General features: G+C 46.1%; 1 protein-coding gene across 2 annotated transcripts in view; it reads left to right on the top strand.

The window, feature by feature from the left end:
- Positions 1-21,653, top strand: part of LOC121540413 (DENN domain-containing protein 1B) — a 174,256-nt gene that overhangs the window by 33,537 nt on the left and 119,066 nt on the right. For both annotated transcript variants that reach the window (XM_041849264.2, XM_041849263.2), the window contains exon 3: positions 2,272-2,315. In XM_041849264.2, coding sequence (XP_041705198.1) covers positions 2,272-2,315 — 44 coding nt within the window. The remainder of the gene's footprint in view (positions 1-2,271; positions 2,316-21,653) is intronic.

Here is a 21,653-nt window from a genome sequence, read left to right as displayed (position 1 = left end):
CCATAGGTGTTTGTGTGAGCGCTAGGTCGTTGTGATAACATTTGTCTTTCTACCTCAGCAGCAGGGGCTTGTGTGTGTGTGTGGGTGGGTGGGTGGGAAGGGGGCAGCGGGGGTCTGCTTTACCCCCCTAACCTTCACCTTAACCTCTTCAGCCCCGCGGGCCCTAACACACGCCTGGCCTGGCTTACCACTCTACTACAATACAGCAGCAGGAGGCATGGGGGAGAGTGGGGGGGACGAGGGGCAGAGATGTACAGAGAATAGTGAGAGACTGGAGTAAGGCGAGGGGGTTAGGGAAAGGTAGAGAGAGAGGGAATAGTTGAGAGGGAAATAAAGATGAGTTAGGGAGAGTTATGGTCAGATGGAGAGAGAGTGGAAAGAGGCCCTCCCCTTTTCTCCCTTCATTCCTTCTCCTCTCTACTTCTCTCTCTCAATCTCCCTCTCTTTCTCTCTCTGTCTGGCAGTGGTTCCCATCCTCTCACCCATAAAATCAGCATAAAATTGCCCTAACTCTGGCGTCTCAGCGGGGGGGCGGGGGGTGGGGGGGGGGTGGTATTTGTGATGGAGTGTTTTATGTATTTGTGATGGAGGGATGGTGGGTGTATATTTTGGGATGGAGTTCCCTAGGGGAGCACAGAGTGTCTTTGTCAGGGCCTTTTCAGAGGAGGCCTGTGAAATCATGCAACAGGATTATGGAAGGCATCTTTGATTCTGTCTACTCGCTCTTGTTGTCCTTTTCAGTGGGAAATATGGTGGTCTGTTTATGATGTGTGTATGTCTCCTTGCGAGTGGAAGATTATGGTTTAGTGTTTGAAAATGAAACTCTTGACGCCAACATGACCGCTGTTGAAGTTCTAAATCTAAAACAGAGTTTTCTTGAACCAGTTTCCCGGACCCATATTAAAGGTGCAATCTGCAGTTCCTTCATCCGTTTTTGGACTTCTGAATGAATGAAATGTACCCATTTGATTCTTGAAGAATATAACTTTATAAATGACTCATCAGCTTAGTTCAATTGTCATACCCCATCAGAACCCAAAATATACGCTTATTTCACTCCAATGTTTGTAAACAAACACTATATAGTCTCAAAACATGGTTAAAACGATAATTTTGATATCATGGATGGCCAGTCCATAGCTCTGGCTATGAATTTGAGAGTGGTTACTTTTCTCCAGCCCTATACCTCAGCTTTTCACCTAAACAGTGGTGGGGAGTTTGATTTGTTATTGTTTCAACTGCTGATTGCTGCTTTAAGGCCATTTCTGGATAGAAAGACAGTTGTTAGTCTGTTGCTGTGGTCTGGATTCTGGAGCCCTAACATTGTGGTAAACTATGTTTACCAGAAGCCCATTCGATAGTGACACTACGGCTGTGAGCTCTTCCTCAGGTCGACTTTGTGCTAGACCTGGGGAGCGTTCAGCAGGACGCAATGTTTTGGATCGTTCAGATAGAAATAGGCTTTGTAGTACAAACATGCCTCTGTGACATAAGGAATCAAGTCGGCTCTATTCGTGCCATTTCTATCTGCAACGTTCGACAAAGTTTGGCTATTGAACTAGCCCTGGTGATCGAAATAGGATTTGTTTGCTTTTCAATCCTTTCGAAGAGCTTGAGATGGCTAACCCAGCAATGTGGGGTGGATTTTTAAACCATTGGAACTATTCCTTTGTCATGATCTCTACCATGATGTAACCCAGGCTAGGTCTAGGCCTCTCTGTAGGCCCACGTGTAGTAACACTGTAGTAACACTGTAGGCCTAATTACTGCACCTACTACGTAGTATTGACATATTGTTGCATAGGATTACTTTGTAATTGCTGTTAATGGAGATTATGTTGGGAAATAGCCCCATTACAATACAAAGACAACCAGAAGCCCTTTGCACCAACATAATTCAAGAATGTTCATCTCGCTCTCCATCTATGGCAAACACAGGGGTCTAGGATGTGTTATTTTTTGGTGAACTGTATGTGCAGGTCTGATTTCCACGCGTCCAAACAGGGATGATGTGGTGTATAATATCACATTATCTACATGAAGGAGAGACATTAGCATATTGGAGACACACATCCTCCATCTCTCCACAGTGTTAGCTAGCTGGTGGTACTGTGTGTGTGTGTATTGTTGGCCTGTGTGTGTGTGTGTGTGCCGACTGGCGGCAGCCACCCTTGCCCCCACCCCTCTCATTAATATGTATATGTTCTGAGGCAGCGCTGCGAAGGCTGTGTTTCTCACTGCTGATTAATGCTGTCTGTCAATTACCTCCAGATCCTGCCGTGCTGTGGAGCTTCCCCCAGGACTACACAGACCAGGTTGGAGACACACACACACACACACACACTCCTCTTTCTCTATCCCTCTCTCGCTCTTCCCTTTCTCTCATGGTGATCCCCGTACTCTCCCAACCTCTCTCTCACTCGGTGCCTCCCTCCTTTCCGTACTCAACCTGCCATCTAGTGCTACCCCCCCACCTCTTCTCTATCCTCCACACCCCCCCACTCTCACTGAGCGGCTGTTGCTGATAATGAAAGCAGTGAGCAGGTCTTCAATAACGGACGAATCAGTAATTATCGTGCAACCATGACAGGAATGCACACCTCTGTTTCCTCGCTCTCTCTGTCTTCCATTTTGTTTCCTTTTTTACCCTCTTTCTGTTTTCTGTTCTTTCTTCCCCTCTTTTCTGTCCCTTTCACTCTCTCTGTCTTGTCTAATAACCCACAAAAATACCACTAGGGTCAAAAGAGACCTTAAAGCCTTTCTCCCAGTACCTATACCGCCACTTATTAGAAGACAATGCAAATATTTGCGTTTGTCTAAGATAACAAATTATGCACGGCTGTGTAAATACATTACAATAAATGGTAATACTGGTTGTCGATTCAGTAGTGATCTCTGACTCTGCCACAGTCTACGTGCCTCTTCAAGATGTGTGAGAGCTGTGGGTTTAACACCGCCATATTGTGGTCATAAAAGCATGGGATGAGCGGAGGGCTGGAGGGATGCGGCGGAGGTATGGACCATATTGTGGTGTGACCAGGCCGGTCTGTTGAAAGGTGTTGGAACACACACAGGTCTTCGAGCGGAGCAGTGGGCAGACTGCAGCTGATCACAGGAAGAATGGAGGGAAACAAGATTGGAAGAATAGAGGGATACATGAATATGCGTAGGCTAACTGTGTGTGTATGTACCACAGCAGAGAAGAAACGGCTTTGAAGAATGAACGGGTTGTAGAGACGCTCCCGGCTCTATCTATCTGTCTACTACCCCCTAATACAACTAGATCAGAGAGAGAGAGAGAGAGAGAGAGAGAGAGAGAGAGAGAGAGAGAGAGAGAGAGAGAGAGAGAGAGAGAGAGAGAGAGAGAGAGAGAGAGAGAGAGAGAGAGAGAGAGAGAGAGAGAGAGAGAGAGAGAGAGAGAGAGAGAGAGAGAGAGAGAGAGAGAGAGAGAGAGAGAGAGAGAGAGAGAGAGAGAGAGAGAGAGAGAGAGAGAGACCATTGCTCAAGTCTCTTCTTCTTATTGGTGTCCTTTAGTAGTGCTTTCTTTGCAGCAATTAGACCATGAAGGCCTGATTCACGCAGTCTCCTCTGAAGATGTCTCTTACTTCAACTCTGTGAAGCATTTATTTGGCCTGCAATCTGAGGTGCAGTTAACTCGAGCCAGTTTCATCATAGCGATCATTACAAAACCCTTTTGCAATTATGTTAGCACAGCTTAAAACTGTTGTGCTGATTAAAGAAGCAATAAAACTGGCCTTCTTGAGACTAGTTGAGTATCTGGAGCATCAGCAATTGTGGGTTCGATTACAGGCTCAAAATGGCCAGAAACAAATAACTTTCTTCTGAAACTTGTCAGTCTATTGTTGTTCTGAGAAATGAAGGCTATTCCATGCGAGAAATTGCGAATACTCTCCCTTCACAGAACAGCGCAAACTGGTTCTAACCAGAATAGAAAGAGGAGTGGGAGGCCCCGGTGCACAACTGAGCAAGAGGACAAATACATTAGAGTGTCTAGTTTGAGAAACCGGCGCCTCACAGGTCATCAACTGGCAGCTTCATTAAATAGTACCCGCAAAACACCAGTCTCAACGTCAACAGTGAAGTGGCGACTCCAGGATGCTGACCTTCTAGGTAGAGTTGCAAAGAAAAAGCCATATCTCAGACTGCCCATCTTAATATTTTATTTTTATTGGCCAGTCTGAGATATGGCTTTTTCTTTGCAACTCTGCCTAGAAGGTCAGCATCCCGTTGTCGCCTCGTCACACTCTCAGAAAGGCCAGTTTTATTGCTTCTTTAATCAGCACAACAGTTTTCAGCTGTGCTAACATAATTGCAAAAGTGTTTTCTAATGATCAATTAGCCTTTTAAAATGATAAACTTGGATTAGCAAACACAACGTGCCATTGGAACACAAGACTGATGGTTGCTGATAATGGGCCTCTGTACGCCTATGTAGATATTCCATTAAAAATCAGCAGTTTCCAGCTACAATAGCCATTTACAACATTGAAAATGTCTACACTGTATTTCTGATCAATTTGCTGTTATTCTAATGGTTATTCTAAAAAAAATGCTTTTCTTTCGAAAACAAGGAAATGTCTAAGTGACCCCAAACTTTTGAACGGTAGTGAATGTAACCGTATCGTTTTTTTTCCTCGATCACTAGCATTAAGTAACAAAAGTGTTATTTTCCCCCTCTCTCTCCTCTTGCTCTCTCTCTCTCTCTCTCTCTCGCTATCTCTGTCTCTCTCTGTTGTTGACCAGCTTGTGTGTGTGTGTGGATAAGATGGCTAGTGTAGCTATAGCGTGGTGTGACTGTGTGTAGACGGCTTGGCCTTTCCTCCGTCGGCAGCCAGAAAAGACCTGTATACTATTCACACAGCTCATTACCAGGATTAGGCTCCTTTTCCTCTTTGTGGCTCCATACTGCGACCGAGAGGAGAGGAGCTGCAGTCAGTCAATCAGTCAGTCACTCCTCTTTTCTCCAGGAGAGTAGCAGCATATGGCTGCAGACGCTAACAGTCTCCGCAGGACTCCTTTTGTTTGGCCTGGTATTGTTGCCCGGCGTAATGACAGTTGTAGGATCGGGGTGGAGGGGTTAGTCTACCCCTGGGGAGGGAGGGGAGGAGGCAGGCAGACAGACAGGAGTGTGGATTATGGAAATATGAATGGATTTTTTTTCTGTTCTGTGGTTGAATAGAGGCTCAAAGGAGAGCAGGCTGCAGGCTGGCACGCCAGGGCGGAGAAATATGAAGTGAGAAACGCTCGCTCCATCTCTCGCTCTCTCCATGTTTCTTTCACTCTTTTTTTCTTTCCCTCCTGCTCCCTCAGCCCCTGAGACATTTGATGTCCTGGTCATCTACAGCTGCCATGTGGAGAGAGAGAGAGATGGAGGGATAAAGAAGGGGAAAGAGAGATGGCTAAAGCATATATTTGAATTGTAAGAAGGATTTATTTTTTGCAAATGAAATAGACAGATGGAAATCTATCCGTTTCCTCTCAGATCTCATCCCAAAGTTCTGAAAAAAGAGGGAACACACACACACACACATACACACACACACACACAAACTGTCTTGTATAACTAACCTTGTGGGGGGACACTTCAGTCCCTTTCAAAATCATATTTTCCCTAACCCTTACCTAACCCGAAAACCCTAGCTCTTAACCTTAACCCTAAAACTAACACTAATTCTAACCTTAACCCTAAACCCCCTACAAATAGCATTTGACCCCAGTTGATCATTATTTTATTTGTTTACTATTCTTGTGGGGACTTCTGGTCCAGACACACACACACACTCAAAGTTTGGCACTGAGATGGGGGAGTCCTCTGCCAGTCACATAGCAGGAGTGTGTTATGTTGCCACAATGCATCTCTAGAAGAGAAAATTATTTTTTACTAATTTTCACGTTTGACAAACAATGGCCATTTGGAAACTTCAGGAGAGAACATTTGCATATTATTAAATCAGTTCCTTCTATAATATGTCAGTAAAAACAAAGGAGCATCCATCTGGTAGTTATAGTGTTATCTTTCTCCATTTTCTTTCTTCACCCAGTGCTGTTTTTTTTCTTTTCAAATATGTGTAAGGGTGAACAGACCCTGGTCTCTCTCTCTCTCTCTCTCTCTCTCTCTCTCTCTCTCTCTCTCTCTCTCTCTCTCTCGCTCTCTCTCTCTCTCTCTCTCTCTGTCCTTCCTCTCCTGCACACACAGGGATGATGTTCTCCAAACTTATCAGGGCATTGAGTCCTGTTGATAGCCTCTCTGTGTGTCTCTCCCTCTCGGTCTTGTCTCCCATTTCTTCCCAGTAGCAGCTGTGGGAGAAAATTACAAATGACACCTAAACAGCAGTTTTCTGCCTGTTGTTACATTAGGCCCAGATAAATGCAGTAAAACGTTTACAGTACTGGACACTGCTACTATACAGTAAATCTGTACCACGGCTACATATTCAACAGTCCAATGTAGTGTGGTTTTACCCTAACACCTGTTTGGTGTGTGTTTAGAGGCCAAGAGAGAGAGGCAGAGAGAGAGTCAAAGTGAGGCAGATGGAGGGAAAGGCAGACAGCGAGAGAGGCAGATGGATGGAAGCAGAGAGAGAGAGAGGCAGAGCGAGGCAGATAGGTGGACAAACAGACAGTGTGGTCTCAGTCAGTAGAGAGACGGAGAGAGACGGTGTTGTTGTCCCAGGGGTCTCCTCTCTCAGAGCAGATATTAGTCTATCTCTGACACCGTGGGCCATCAGAGCATCCACACTGATACCGTATGATTGGTGGACCCATCCCTGGGCTGGGAGGGTGAGCATCAGAGGGGAGAGTGATGGGGTAACATGGGGAAGGGGGAAGAGAAACGCAGGGGCAGGGAGTAGACTGACAGTCGGGGGTAGGTGGGGGAGGCATGTGGAGTGATGAGGTGAGAATAAGGGCCTTGCCAGCGCTGCGGTTGCTGCTGTTATGACGGTCGTTTTTGTAGGGCTGTAACGGGGTGATGAGCAGTGAGAGATGAGAAAAGAGGCGGTGTGTGTGTTTATGTCTTCACTTCTGCGTCTGTGTGTGTCAAGGGGTCTCGTCTTTCCCCTTCACTGCACCCTGACAGCGGTGTCAGACAAGGCCCTATAATGTGTGTGTTTGTGTGTGTGTGTGTGTGTTTATCTGTCTCAAGCCCCTCACTGCCAGCTCTCTGGGGTGTTGTGGGGCACTACCTAATGGAAAGACTCGCCCCGCTGAGCTGGCCTTTGTACAGGCACTCCTCTGGACACCTAACTGATGGCCTTTGTTGCTCATGGGTCCTGATTACACTGACCCCTGGGCTGCTTCTTAGGAGAGGAGAGGAGGAGGAAGAGGGGAGGGGAGGAGAGAGCAGGGGAGAGGAGAGGAGAGGCTGAGTGGGAGATGAGGGGAGAGAAGTAAGGAGAAGAAAGTAAAGTGCAGGAGAGGAGAGCGCTGCGGCAAGGAAAGGAAAGAAGAGGAGGAGCGGAGGGTGTGTTTTTGGCAGTCGTGGAAAGGTATATGGCACAGCTGGTGTAGCTTGGCAAACTAGTCCTCTACCAGATTATGTTCTAGAAACAGGTAGGTGTTCTGGTAAAGTACTCTGATGTTCCGCTAACAGAACAGAGATTGTGGAACAAGGTGGACCTGTTGGTCACATGTTGTCTCATAGTTCCTTCCACTTTATAGCCTGTTTCACTATGGCTGTACCACTGCACCACTTCCAATACCAGTGTTTTCTACAAGCACATGGAGTAGTCCGCCAAATAGAAAAAGTAGCCAGCCAGGCTCCAGATCATGTTTGCAGATCATGCTCTATTTTGGTGGCCTCTGGTACATTCTAATGCCTTGATTCCATCCGAAATACACAGTGAAAGTATTGAAAACTTCAAGTTTACCTCCCAGGTTGGAGAAATGAGCAGTTGTGGTATTGTGTTTACAATTTAAGTGACTGAAAATGTATGAATTCAGTGTATAATGGAAAGATGGCGCCATACTGGATGGCCGCCGTTTTGCAAGCTCTGACCCAACGTTGCTATTTTGTGATTATTTTGTCATTTATTTTTACTTTATTTTCACTAAATGAATCCGCTATTATTTCTTACAACCGACAAGAACTTTTGAACATCAGATCGGCAGTTATTTATCAAAATTCTGGCTTCAACTTCGACTCATCTGTCCTGGGCTCCCTCTGTAATTCCGACCCAATTTTTGGGCTACCCAATAGGAAATGTCAGCGTTACAGAGGCAAGAAGGGGGGATCTTGATGAGATTAAGGCAAAGGGAAAACCGGCTACCCTTTCCTCCATTCTACTGGCCAAGTCACTTGATAATAAGATAGATGACCTCCGATCGCGGATTTGCTACCAACGGGACTCTCGAATGCCCAATTTACATCAACACGTCTCCAACGCTACTAGGGGCAATAAAGTCCTAGACAACTGTTATTCTACCCACAAGCAAGCATACAAGGCCCTCCCTCTTCTGCCATTCGGCAAATCAGTTCACGACTCCATACTCCTGCTTCCTGTTTACATGTAGAAACTCAAACAGGAAGTACCTGTGACTCGCTCCGTTGAGAAATGGTCACCAGTATCAGAGATTATGCTACAGGACTGCTTTGCTAGCGCTGATTGGAATATGTTTAGAGACTCCACCTCCGTCAACGGCTTCATTAGAAAATGTATTGGCGACGTTGTCCCCACTGAGGGTTCGCTGCTTTCCCAATCAAAAGCCCTGGATTGACACGGAGATTGGTGCTAAACTAAAGGACAGGGCTACAGCACACAGAGCTATCATAAAAAACCCTGAGGCTACGGCCAAGGACAGGAATATGACCTCCGCAGAGTCATCAAATGAACAAAAGGACAATATAGGAATTAGGAGGAATCAAATCACACATGCTCCGACGCCCGCAGCATGTGGCAGGGGCTACAGTCCATTACGGTTTACAAATGAAGACCCAACCGTGATCTGTCCAACGATGCCTCTCTACCAGACGAACTTAATGCATTTTATGCATGCTTTGACAACAACATCGCATCGGGTGTGAGGGCCGTCACCGACCCAGAGGATTGGGTGATCTTACTTTCCAAGGCCAATGTGAGAAAGGTCTTTAATCAGGTCAATACCCACAAGGCTGTGGGGCCCGGCGGTATTCCAGGGCGCATTCTCAGAGCATGCGCAGAACATCTGGCAGGCATACTCACAGTAATCTTCAACCTCTCCTTGTCCCAGTCTGTAATCCCCAAGTTTTAAGATGACCACAATCATTCCTGTCACCAAGAACTCTAAGGCTTCATGCCACAATGACTACCGCCCTGTAGCACTCACTTCTGTAATCATGCAATCACCGCAATTGAATCCTGGACTTCCTGATGGGCCGACCCCAGGTGGTGAGGGTAGGCAACATCACTTCCGCCACACAGACCCTCAACACAGGGGCCCCACAGGGGTGTGTGCTTAGTCCCCTCCTGTACTCCCTGTTCACCCACGACTCCAACACCATCATCAAGTCTGCTGATGACACGACGGTGGTAGGCCTGATCACCGGCGACGATGAGACAGCCTACAGAGAGGAGGTCAATGACCTGGCAGTGTGGTGCCAGAACAACAACCTCACCCTCAACGTCAGTAAGACCAAGGAGCTGATTGTGAACTACAGGAAAGGGGGCGGGCGGGCGAGCGAGCATGCCCCCATCCACATCGACGGGGCTGTAGTGGAGAGCTTCAAGTTCCTTGGTGTCCAAATCACTATAGACTTAAAATGGTCCAAACACACGTGCAGTCGTGAAGAAGGCGCGACAGCGCCTCTTTCCCCTCAGGAGGTTGAAAAAGTTTGGCATGGGCCCTCAAATCCTCAAAGTTCTATAGCTATACCATTGAGAGCATATTGACTGGCTGCATCACTGACTGGTATGGAAATAGCACCACCCTCAATCGCATGGCGCTACAGAGGGTGGTGTGGATGGCCCAGTACATCACTGGGGCCAAGCTCCCTGCCATCCAGGACATCTATATCAGGCGGTGTGGTAGGAAGGCTTGGAAAATCATTAGACTCCAACCACTCAAGCCATAGACTATTCTGTCTGCTTCAGCATGGCAAGGGGTGTAGCGGTGCATCAAATCTGGCACCGACAGGCTCTTGAACAGCTTCTATCCCCAAGCAATAAGGCTGATAAATAGTTAACAAAATGGCTACATGGACTATCTGAGTTAACCTAGTATCTTTATTTACCTTTAATTTAAATTTTTGTACAGTCTCTATACACACACACACACACACACACACACACACAGGGCCCTACACACTCACACACATACTCACTCTGTCATCTGCTCACTCACACATAATATGCACATACACTACCCGTCAGAAGTTTTAGAACACCTCATTCAAGTGTTTTTCTTTATTTTGACTATTTTCTACATTGTAGAATAAGAGTGAAGACATCAAAACTATGAAATAACACATATGGAATCATGTAGTAAGCAAAAAAGTGTTAAACAAATCAAAATATATTTTATATTTGAGATTCTTTGCACACTCTTGGCATTCTCTCAACCAGCTTCATGAGGTAGTCACCTGGAATGCATTTCAATTAACATGTGTGCCTTGTTAAAAGTTAATTTGTGGAATTTCTTTCCTTAATGCATTTGAGCCAATCAGTTGTGTTGTGACAAGGTAGGGAGGTATACAGAAGATAGCCCTATTTGGTAAAAGCCCAAGTCCATATTATATGGCAAGAACAGCTCAAATAAGCAAAGAGAAACGACAGTCTATCATTACTTTAAGACATGAAGGTCAGTCAATACGGAACATTTCAAGAACTTTGAACGTTTCTTCAAGTGCAGTCGCAAAAACCATCAAGCACTATGATGAAACTGGCTCTCATGAGGACCACCACAGGAAAAAGGAAGACTCAGTTACCTCTGCTGCAGAGGATAAGTTCATTAGTTACCAGCCTCAGAAATTGCAGCCCAAATAAATGCTTCACAGAGTTCAAGTAACAGACACATCTCAACGTCAATTGTTCAGAGGAGTCTGTGTGAATCAGGCCTTCATGGTCGAATTGCTGCAAAGAAACCACTACTAAAGGAAACAAATAATAAGAAGAGACTTGCTTGAGCCAAGAAACACGAACAATGGACATTAGACCGGTGGAAATGTGTCCTTTGGTCTGGAGTCCAAATTTGAGCTTTTTTGGTTCCAACCGCTGTGTCTTTGTGAGACGCGTTGTGATGAACGGATGATCTCTGCATGTGTATTTCCCACCGTAAAACATGGAGGTGTTTTGGTGTGGGGGTGCTTTCCTGGTTATTTAGAATTCAAGGCACACTTAACCAAAATGACTACAACAGCATTCTGTAGCGATACGCCATCCCATCTGGATTGGGCTTAGTGGGACTATCATTTGTTTTTCAACAGGACAATGACTCAGCCCACCTCCAGTCTGTGTAAGGGCTATTTTACCAAGAAGGAGAGTGATGGAGTGCTGCATCAGATGACCTGGCCTCCACAATCCCCCGACCTCAACCAAATTGAGATGGTTTGGGATGAGTCGAACCACAGAGGTGAAGGAAAAGCAGCCAACAAGTGGTCAGCATATGTGGGAACTCCAAGACTATTGGAAAAGCATTCCAGGTGAAGCTGGTTGAGAGAATGCCAAGAGTGTGCAAAGCTGTCATCAAGGCAAAGGATGGCTATGTAAAATATATTTTGATTTGTTTAACACTTTTTTGCTCACTACACAATTCCATATGTGTTATTTCATAGTTTTGATGTCTTCACTATTACTCTACAATGTAGAAAATAGTAAAAAATTAATACAAACCCTTGAATGAGTAGGTGTTCTAAAACTTTTGACTGGTACTGTGTATATTACAGGCGTGTGTGTCCTCTGATAGACCATGTGTTAGTAGCAGCCCCATACCAGGGTTCACAGTGGAGCAGGGCCCGATGGGAGCTGACAGCTTAAAGAGGGAAACCCGCTCAGGCTGCCTCCCTGGCTGACACACACACACATACACACACACACACACACACACACCTCCTGCTACTTCGTTAATGTGTGTGTTTGGGGCATATGTAGCGAGATCCTCTCCTGGTCCGCTAGCAGAGTGTCTCAGAAGGAGAGCGACTGTTCCTCTATCAGATGGTAATGTATTCTCTGGAGAATCTCTGCATCATAATACTCTCTCTCTCTCGCCATCTGTGATATGAAGAGGGTACATGATAGACAGAGAGGAATGACACTCACCCAAACAAAAAAGAAAATATTTAAATGAAAAGGAAGGATGTAACTGAATGTCCGCTCTCTCTTTCTGCTTGTTGCTTAAGTGTCATCTTTATTCGGCTGGTGATACAACATTTGGATCGTACATATCTTCCTAAACTTTTGAACATTATGGAGATGGTACTATAGCACCAAAATAATACCAAGTAGCATAATGGTCTCTTTCAACATGTGTTTAGTTTAAAATAACAATATCTATTGGCATAATCTTCCCTCTTTTTTAATCTAGCCACTATATAGCCTAAAGGCTGTTGAAGGCAAGAATGATCTCTGTTAGCAGGAGACTGATGTTCTGGCCATCATTTTGTCCTTGGCTCTCTGGCCCCAGTGAAACGAATAGGAAAGCTACTGATTGAGGATGTGTTGGAGGTCCAGATGCTGGCCAAGAAGTGACTACTATTTCCATCACACTCCTCTTCCTCCTCCTATTGCAGTGGCCATGTGCACGGCACGCACGCGCACACCACACCATACCACACCACACCACACCACACACCCCCCTACACCTACACCTGTCAGTGGTTCCAGAGACTAAGGGATCAATCTATCACCTCCTCCCCTTCTTTAAGAAGTCCCTCAGTAACCCGGCGGCGTTGTTAACCAAAATAACCTTCGCCTCGCTAGACGGAGAGCCAGCCTCTCTCCACCCCAGGGGTCGCTCTGAGAAGCCGCTAGAAAAAATGGAAAAAATAACAGAAATCCTTCCATCCCTCAGCCTGTGCGGAACAGAGCGAGAATGTGAAAATGCAACGCCCTCGTGTCAATTGTAAAGTGTACCTCGGCTCCCCCCCTCACCCCCGCCCCCAGCTCTGTGCCTCGGTCCGGCTCTGAAGGCCGCTCTTATTACCGGCACAGAGCGCAGGTCAGGATGGCAAGCCAGCAGCATACTATTAAAGTGTAATGAAAGGAATCTCTGCAGGCTCTGCCTTGCTGTTTCACAGGCCATACAATCCACAGGATGTGATCTGCTGCAGCTCTCTCTGCCCACTGTTCTCCTCATTCTCTGTTCTATTCTGCAGGTTTTACACTTCTAATTCTGTCATTAGAATATTGTGGCATTTTAAGAGTTCTAATTCTGTCTTCTATGTCGTTAGAATATCATGGTGGATTCTGTTTTTAATGAATGTATCTGGTGCAATTGCTGGCCAAGTGAAAAACGGGAGGATGGTTGGCTTGTTGGTGAAAGCTCACAGTTAACTGTAGACTATGTTGGTCATCTTCACCAAGCAAAGAACACTGCTGAACACCTTATCAGTCATAAAAATAAGAATGTCCTTCTCTGAGGATAATAAACTATTCTATACCAGTCTTAATCCTATTGGGTTTGTTTTTTAGAATTTTTTCTGGATTCCCTTAAAAGCTAACTAAAATAGTTACAATCTGATCATAATCCACTGTGCTATCCCATAGCATCATGTCTTTTTATTTTGAATATTGTAGCTTAAAGTTGCACCGGGGCCGATCCGGCCACTGTATCTGAAAGCGTGAATACTGAAGATCTCTTTGTCACGTTAGCTAGAGGCCTGGGTAAAGCAATGCATGAAGGACGGACGGCGGGAGATCAGCTGGGAGACGACTCTAATTGGGGACAGGGGGGGCGAGAGGGGGATGGGGTGTGAGGGGATGAGAGGGGCTTGGGGAGTTGGCGTTGAGAGAGGGACAGGGAGAGGGGATGAGAGGGGGACAGAGAGAGGGGGATTTAGAGAGTAAGATGAGAGTGCAGAGGACGAACGTCAGGGTGAGGGGAGCGAGAGTGGGACGTGAGGGTGCAGGGGGTGGAGAGTTGGTTGTTGGTGAGGAATGAGCTGGGCTGAGGGGACATGGGTTCCATCATTGATCTGTGAGGAACCATGCTGAACCTGTCATTGGACTGGAGCCGTCAGCCTGGCAAACCAGGCGAGTCGATTGCTCAGAGCTCAGAACTGGATCACTGACAGATCAGGATGGACTGGACCAGAGCCAGCCAGTCACGTTCGATTGAAATCAGATGGGGTTAGGGGGTTTTGACCAGGCTGAGAGCCTTAGTTGGCCTACCGGTTGGCTGGCTGGCTGATTGTTTCATAGTGCTAAGCGATTATAAAAAAATTATCACGGTTTTCGATTTCGTTTCGCAATTTAAAAAAAACATTAAATGCATTATGAAATAATGACATGAAATGATTTTAGAGCTTCCCTCAGCCATCACCTGCCTTTTTCCTGACACTGACAGTGGGTTGAATGCTGTAATAACACTGAATAAAACAATGAGTAAGAGCCCCATGATGGTAGTGACTGCCCATTACTGCTTATCACTTATTAACCATCATTTATTCACATTGCTTACTTTACTTTAATAGAATATTTCAGTTGTGCATATTACTTTGTTTTTATTTGATTGCTTTATTATTATGGTCCATTCCTTAAAGTCATTATATCATCTCTGTTCAGGCAGTAGCAGCCAGCCAGCCAGACAACCGTCTAATATTATCTCTGTGCTCCCCATTGAATGAGTCATCCTATTTAGCTAGGCTAGTGGCTAGCTGGCTGACAAAATCATTTGACAAGTTCTTCAAAGTAGATAAGGCATACTTTCAAGGCTGCTTATTAGCTACTATAACTGTCAATCGGGTAGAGCTACCTCACAGACTGTCTCTATCCCTCTCGTTGTTGTGTATCTGGTGCGGTCTCATATGGTCTGTGTGTATCCACCTCTGTCCGGGGCTGGGAAGAACAGGCACAGCGGATTATAATCATTGTCGTTAATTACCACATTTCTGTGCCGAACTAGGTTGAATATTTGCCTAATGGAAAAAATCGAGCACAATCTCCATAGACCAACATTGGCAGTAGAATGGCCTTACTGAAGAGCTCAGTGACTTTCAACCACAGGTTGGTGCCACCTTAATTGGGGAGGACGGGCTTGTGGTAATGACTGGAGCGGAATCAGTGGAATGGCATCAAACCCATGGTTTCCAGGTGTTTGATGCTATTCTATATGCTCTGTTCTGGACATTATTATGAGCCGTCCTCCCCTCAGCAGCCTCCACTGCTTTCAACGTAGCACCGTCATAGGATGCCACCTTTCCTTTCCTGCTAGAGCTGCCCCGGGCAACTAAGTGCTGCTATTGTGAAGTGTAAATGTCTAGGCGCAACAACGGCTCAGCCATGAAGTGGTAGGCCACACAAGCTCACAGAACGGGACCGGCGAGTGCTGAAGCGCGTAGCGCGTAAAAATAGTCAGTCCTCGGTTGCAACACTCACTACCGAGTTCCAAACTGCCTCTGGAAGCACAAGAACTGTTAGTCGGGAGCTTCATGAAATGGGTTTCCATGGCCGAGCAGCCGCACACAAGCCTAAGATCACCATGCGCAATGCCAAGCGTCAGTTGGAGTGGTGTAAGGCTTGCCACCATTGGACTCTGGAGCAGTGGAAACGCGTTCCTCTGGAGTGATGAATCATGCTTCACCATCTGGCAGTCTGGACAATGGTGTTGAATGCTGAGCTGTAGTCAAATCTGGGTTTGGCGGATGTCAGGAGAACGCTACCTGCCCCAATGCATAGTGCCAACTGTACAGTTTGGTGAAGGAGGAATAATGGTCTGGGGCTGTTTTTCATGGTTCGGGCTAGGCCCCTTAGTCCCAGTGAAGAGAAATCTTAACGCTACAGCATACAATGACATTCTAGATGATTCTGTGCTTCCAACTTTGTGGCAACAGTTTGAGGAATACCCTTTCCTGTTTCAGCATGACAATGCCCCCGTGCACAAAGCGAGGTCCATACAGAAATGGTTTGTCGAGATCGGTGTGGAAGAACTTATAAATAAAAATAAATAAATATGCCATTTAGCAGACGCTTTTATCCAAAGCGACTTACAGTCATGCGTGCATACATTTTTGTGTATGGGTGGTCCCGGGGATCGAACCCACTACCTTGGCGTTACAAGCGCCGTGCTCTACCAGCTGAGCTACAGAGGACCACTTGACTGGCCTGCACAGAGCCCTGACCTCAACCCCATCGAACACCTTTGGGTTGAATTGGAACGCCGACTGCGAGCCAGGCCTAATTGTCCAACATCAGTGCCCGACCTCACTAATGCTCTTGTGGCTGAATGGAAGCAAGTCCCCGCAGCAATGTTTCAACATCTAGTGGAAAAGCCTGAACTAATGCCTTTGATTTTGGAATGAACTAATGCCCTTGATTTTGGAATGAGATGTTTGACGCGCAGGTGTCCACATACTGTTGGTCATGTAGTGTAGTTCTTGATAACATTTATCTTGTGAATGATTTGATTTCTCTAGAGTAGTGGCACGTTAACCTCACAAAATAAACCGAATTCAAGTAATTGATCTGGCGTCGGTCAATTAGTTGTTTAATAACCAAATAAAAAATTATACAAATTGGTTAATCACTCAGCACTACTGGTTGGTTGGTTAACTGTCTGTTAGGTTGGCTGTTTGGCTGGCTGGTTGGTTGGTTGGTTGGTTGAATGGCTTGCTGGCTGGTTGGCTTGCTGGCTGGTTGGTTGAATGGCTGGATGTCTGGCTAGCTGGCTGACTTGCTGGCTGGCTGATTGGTTTGTGGAATGGCTGGCTGACTGGCTAGCTAGCTGGCTGGCTGGGGGAATTTGAAGCAGAGCCGCAGCTTAAAGACTAAACCCCCAAGAGTGGAGCAGCCTGGGGAGAGAGAGAGAGGGGAGGTGAACTGAGCCGCATCTGCCTCCCTCTTCATCTCCTCTCTCCATCCCTCCCTCGATGACAACTCTCGCTTTCTGTTTCTCTTTTTGTACATTCTGTCTCTCGATTCCCTTCCTCTTTATCCAATTGTCTTTTTCTCCATTCTGTTTCTCCATTCTGTTTCTCCATTATGTTTCTCCATTCTCACTCTCTCTCTCTCATTTTCTCGCTCACTCTCTCCTTCACTTGTCATTCCTTTATTTCCTCTCTATTTCTCATGGCACAAAGAAGTGACTATTGGCTTGTTAAGTTGACACCCAAAATGAAACACCAAGGCCCTGGCTGGGTAGCATTTAACCAGCTGGTTGTAGCTAGTTAGTAGCATCATTTCTTCCCACTAGCTGCTATACTATCTGGACTGGCTTGTAGACCTACTCTCTGTTCTGTTATAGTCTTAGTGCGTCATCTATAGTTTGGAAGGACATCAGCTCCTACAAGAGCAGCAAGTATATTTTTTGATTCAATAAGTAGCTGTTGGTATTGTCTTTCTAGGGCAATTTAATTTAAGTTCTGTCTTTTACCTAGTAGTCTACTTAGTCATTGCTGTTTGAACTGTATGATTGCTCAGTACTTGTCACTGTCGTTGTGGACTTAGATTAGTTTCAGGCCTATTTGTGTAACAGTCTTGCTAATTTGTGGGCGTGATTTATTGTAGGGGGTGTTTTCTTCACCTCTGCCAATCAATCAGTGTTGGGAGCAGTCTTTCACCTAACACCAATCAGTGTTAGTACTTCAGTCTCCGCTGTTTTTTCAGCGGCAGTATTGTCAAGTGGCGGTGTTGTCGCCGAAACAAAGACGTTCTGCCGAGTTGTTCGAGGAAGGAAAGAGAGGAAGGCTTTACATCACTCTCTCACTTGAGTATCTTACCTAATTTTCTGATGATCTCATTTTGCTCTTTTGTAACTTTGGCAAGTGTGTTTCCAATCCCAGTTTGCTCCTCTCCCTTTAGGTTTTACGGACACTCACCACCCCGTGGCTGCAACCCTTCTAATTTAGTGTATCCTAAGCACACAACCCATGTGGCATTCCTAGTCTCCGGCAGCATTTGGAACTGCCGATCTGCAATCAATAAGGAAGGCTAAGTGAATCTCAGCCGATATTGCTCTTCATTCCCTACACTTTTTGGCCCTGACGGAGATATGTATTAACCCAGAGAACACTCCTCCTCCAGCTGCTCTCTCGTCATCTGACTATGTGTTCTGTCATAGTCCGAGAGCATCTGGTCGTCGGGGTGGTGGCACAAGCAGGGGCGGTGTGTTCATTAGGGCGATATGGGCGACGCACTGCCAAACGGGAAAAGCAAGGGATTTTTTTTCTAATCAATTATATCACGGCAACAGTAGTTATCAGTGTTCTAATCTAGACGTCTGATCTGCCACTAAATGTCCAATCAGGCTAAAGTCGTGCTTCAAATGGCCCCGCCCCTTTTGGGGCGATTTCAGTCAGGTTGAAAATCGCCCAGAAGTCTCTCATAGCCTCTCATGTAAAATCTTTTTTTTTCAAATATAAGAGCTTTCAATACAATCTCTATGGGTTTCTGAGGGCTTGCACTTACGCGCTTTCGTCATACGTAACATAACCATGAACGTAACTAAGAAAAGAGCGGGTAGCAGCGTCAATCAATTCACGTACTACTATCAAGATGGCTAGCGTTCAGTGCAACTCGATTGTCTCTTTGAAAGAAGTTCACATCAAAGACCATTCAAAACGAGCTACTGGAGTGTATGCTAGCGGTCATGAGGGAACATATTGTGGAGGAGGTGAAGTCGGCGAACTTCGTAGCTATCCAAGCTGACGAGACCACGGACGTTTCTACACAGACACAGCTGGTGCTGAGGTACAACCACAAAGTGCAGGAGCGCTTTTTTGAGTTCCTTCCCATCTCGGAATCAACCTCCGTCTCAATCGCCAGTGTGCTTTTGGAGAGACTGAACGGTCTTTTTGCCGACGACGAGAAAGTGAAACTCATTGCGCAAGCTTACGATGGAGCCAGTGTGATGAGGCGAGAGAAGGCTGGTGTGCAGCAAAAGGTACGTGAGCATTTCAAGAATGCCCATTACGTGCATTGCTATGTGCATCAGCTGAATTTTATCATGCAGCAAGCTACTTCTCGCATCAAAAAAGTAACTAGTAAACTAGTCCTCAGTATGCCTGATTTCAATGAGAAAGTCATTGACCGCTTTGCTGCATTGAAAGAGAGAAGAGAACAGTTTCAGTACAAGTAATGTAGCCTCTCTCTCTCTTTGTCCCTCCCTGTCTGTCTCTTTAACACACACACGCCCAAATCAGTTCACAGTTGATGTTGTTTAAAATAGTTATTTTTCATTTAAAAAAAAGTAAAACTTTTTTTTTTACAAATCTATACAATTGGCCAGAATATGGTTGTTCATATTTACAAATCTATACAATTGGCCAGAATATGGTTGTTCATTTTCACAAATCTATACAAGAGGGCAGAATATGGAAGTCTATAAAAATTTCCTATTACCAATAACTTGCATCAATGTTTTCAGTAGCCTCTATCAAAAGCTCCTGCTTGCTTGTTGTGAATTATGCTCAGGTGCACATATTTCCAATTCAACCATGAGGCCTTTTTGAAGCAAGTAATGTGTATATCAGTATTGACTTATATGCTGCCCCTGTCTTCATGTTGTTGCTGGACATATCTTTTTTAAAATGTGTGTAGGTCACCTAAATCATCAGAAAAATTGCCCCTCCTGAGAATTTTTTCAGGAGCCGCCACTGGGCACAAGGCTACTAATTTCTCCTAAGTAGAGCTCCCCCCCCCCCCGCTAAACCACTGTCATTTATTGCACACCAGGTGCCCTTCGAGAGTTCTTCAATGAGCTTGACACCTTGATAAGCTCATTTCCAGACGATGGCTCACGACTTTAACCTCCCGACGCCTGACTTAAATTAATTTCTTTCCACCACTTTCTTTCCACTCCTTTCCTATTTTGACTTCACCCTTTCCCAGTCACCTCCCACTCACAAGGCAGGCAATACACTTGACCTCATCTTCACTAGAGGCTGTTCACTATCTAATCTCACTGCAACCCCCTCCATGTCTCTGATCACTACTTTGTTTCCTTTTCTCTCCATCTAACCTCCAACCCTAGCCACTCAGTCCCTACCCAGCTGGTCATGCGCTGCCGCAATCTTCACCCTCGCTCTCACTCTACTCTCTCCTCTTCTCTCCTATCCTCTCTTCCTTCTGATAAATCCTTCTCCCTTCTGTCTCCTGATTCTGACTTTTTGACCCTACTCTCCTCGCTTTCCACATCCTATGCCTCGCACTGTCCCCTTTCCTCCCGGCCGGCTTGGCCCTCCCCTCCTGCAACGTGGCTGAGTGACTCATTTTGAGCTTACAGAACAGGGCTGCGGGCAGCTGAGCGAAAATGGAGGAAAACTAAACTTCCGGAGGACCTATCATCCTTTCACTCCATCCTCTCTACCTTCCTCTGTATGCGCTGCTAAAGCCACTTTCTAACACTCTAAATTACAAGCTTCTGCCTCTAACCCTAGGAAACTCTTTTCCACCTTCTCCTCCTTCCTTAATCCTCCTCCCTCCTCCCTCTCTGCGGACGACTTTGTCAACCACTTTGTCGTCAAAAGAAGGTTGACGACATCCGCTCCTCATTCACTCAGCCTATTGAGTCCACTGGTCCCACTCACGCAGAACTACCCTACGCCTTGACCACTTTCTCCCCTCTCTCTTCAGATGAAATCCTGTGACTAGTGCGGTCCAGCCACCCGACAACCTGCCCGCTCAACCCAAATCCCTCCTCCCTTTCCAGACCATCTCTGAAGACCTTCTCCCATTCCTCCCTTCCTTCATCAACTCATCCCTTACCACTCATCCCCTCTGACTTAAAAATGGCCAGAATCACTCTCCTCTTCAAGAAACCAACACTCGACCCCTCTGACATAAACTACAGACCTGTATCCCTTCTTTCTTTTATTTCCAAAACACTTGAGCGTGCTGTCTGACCAACTGTCTCGCTACCTCTCTCAGAACGATCTTCTTGACCATAACCAGGCAGGGTTCAAGGCAGCTCACTCAACCGAGACTGCTCTTCTCTGTGTCACGGAGGCTCTCCGCACTGCCAAAGCTGACTCTCTCTCCTCTGTTCATATCTTCCTAGATCTATCCGCTGCCTTCGACACCGTGAACATCAAATCCTTCTCTCCACCCTCTCAGGGCTGGGAGTCTGAGGCTCTGCACACTCTTGGATTGCGTCCTACCTGGCAGGCCGCTTCTACCAGGTGACGTGGAGATGATCTGTGTCTGTACCACGTACTCTCACTACTGCTGTCTCCCAGGGCTCAGTTCTAGGCCCTCACCTCTTCTCTCTGTACACCAAGTCTCTCAGCTCTGTCATATCCTCACATGGTCTCTCCTATCATTGCTGTGCGGATGACACTCAACTACTTTTTCTCCTTCCCCCCCCTTCTGACACCCAGGTGGCAACACACATCTCTGTGTGCCTGGCAGACATCTCAGCTTGGATGTTGGCCCACTATCTCAAGCTCAACCTCGACAAAATGGAGCTGCCTTTCCTCCCGGGGAAGGCCTGCCTGCTCCAATACCTCCATCACGGTTGACAACTCCACAGTGTCCCCCTCCCAGAGTGCAAATAACGTTGGCGTGACC

Source organism: Coregonus clupeaformis, chromosome 26 (assembly GCF_020615455.1).
Source record: "Coregonus clupeaformis isolate EN_2021a chromosome 26, ASM2061545v1, whole genome shotgun sequence".
NCBI classification, from domain to species: domain Eukaryota; kingdom Metazoa; phylum Chordata; class Actinopteri; order Salmoniformes; family Salmonidae; genus Coregonus; species Coregonus clupeaformis.
This window is presented reverse-complemented; position numbering and strand designations above follow the sequence as displayed.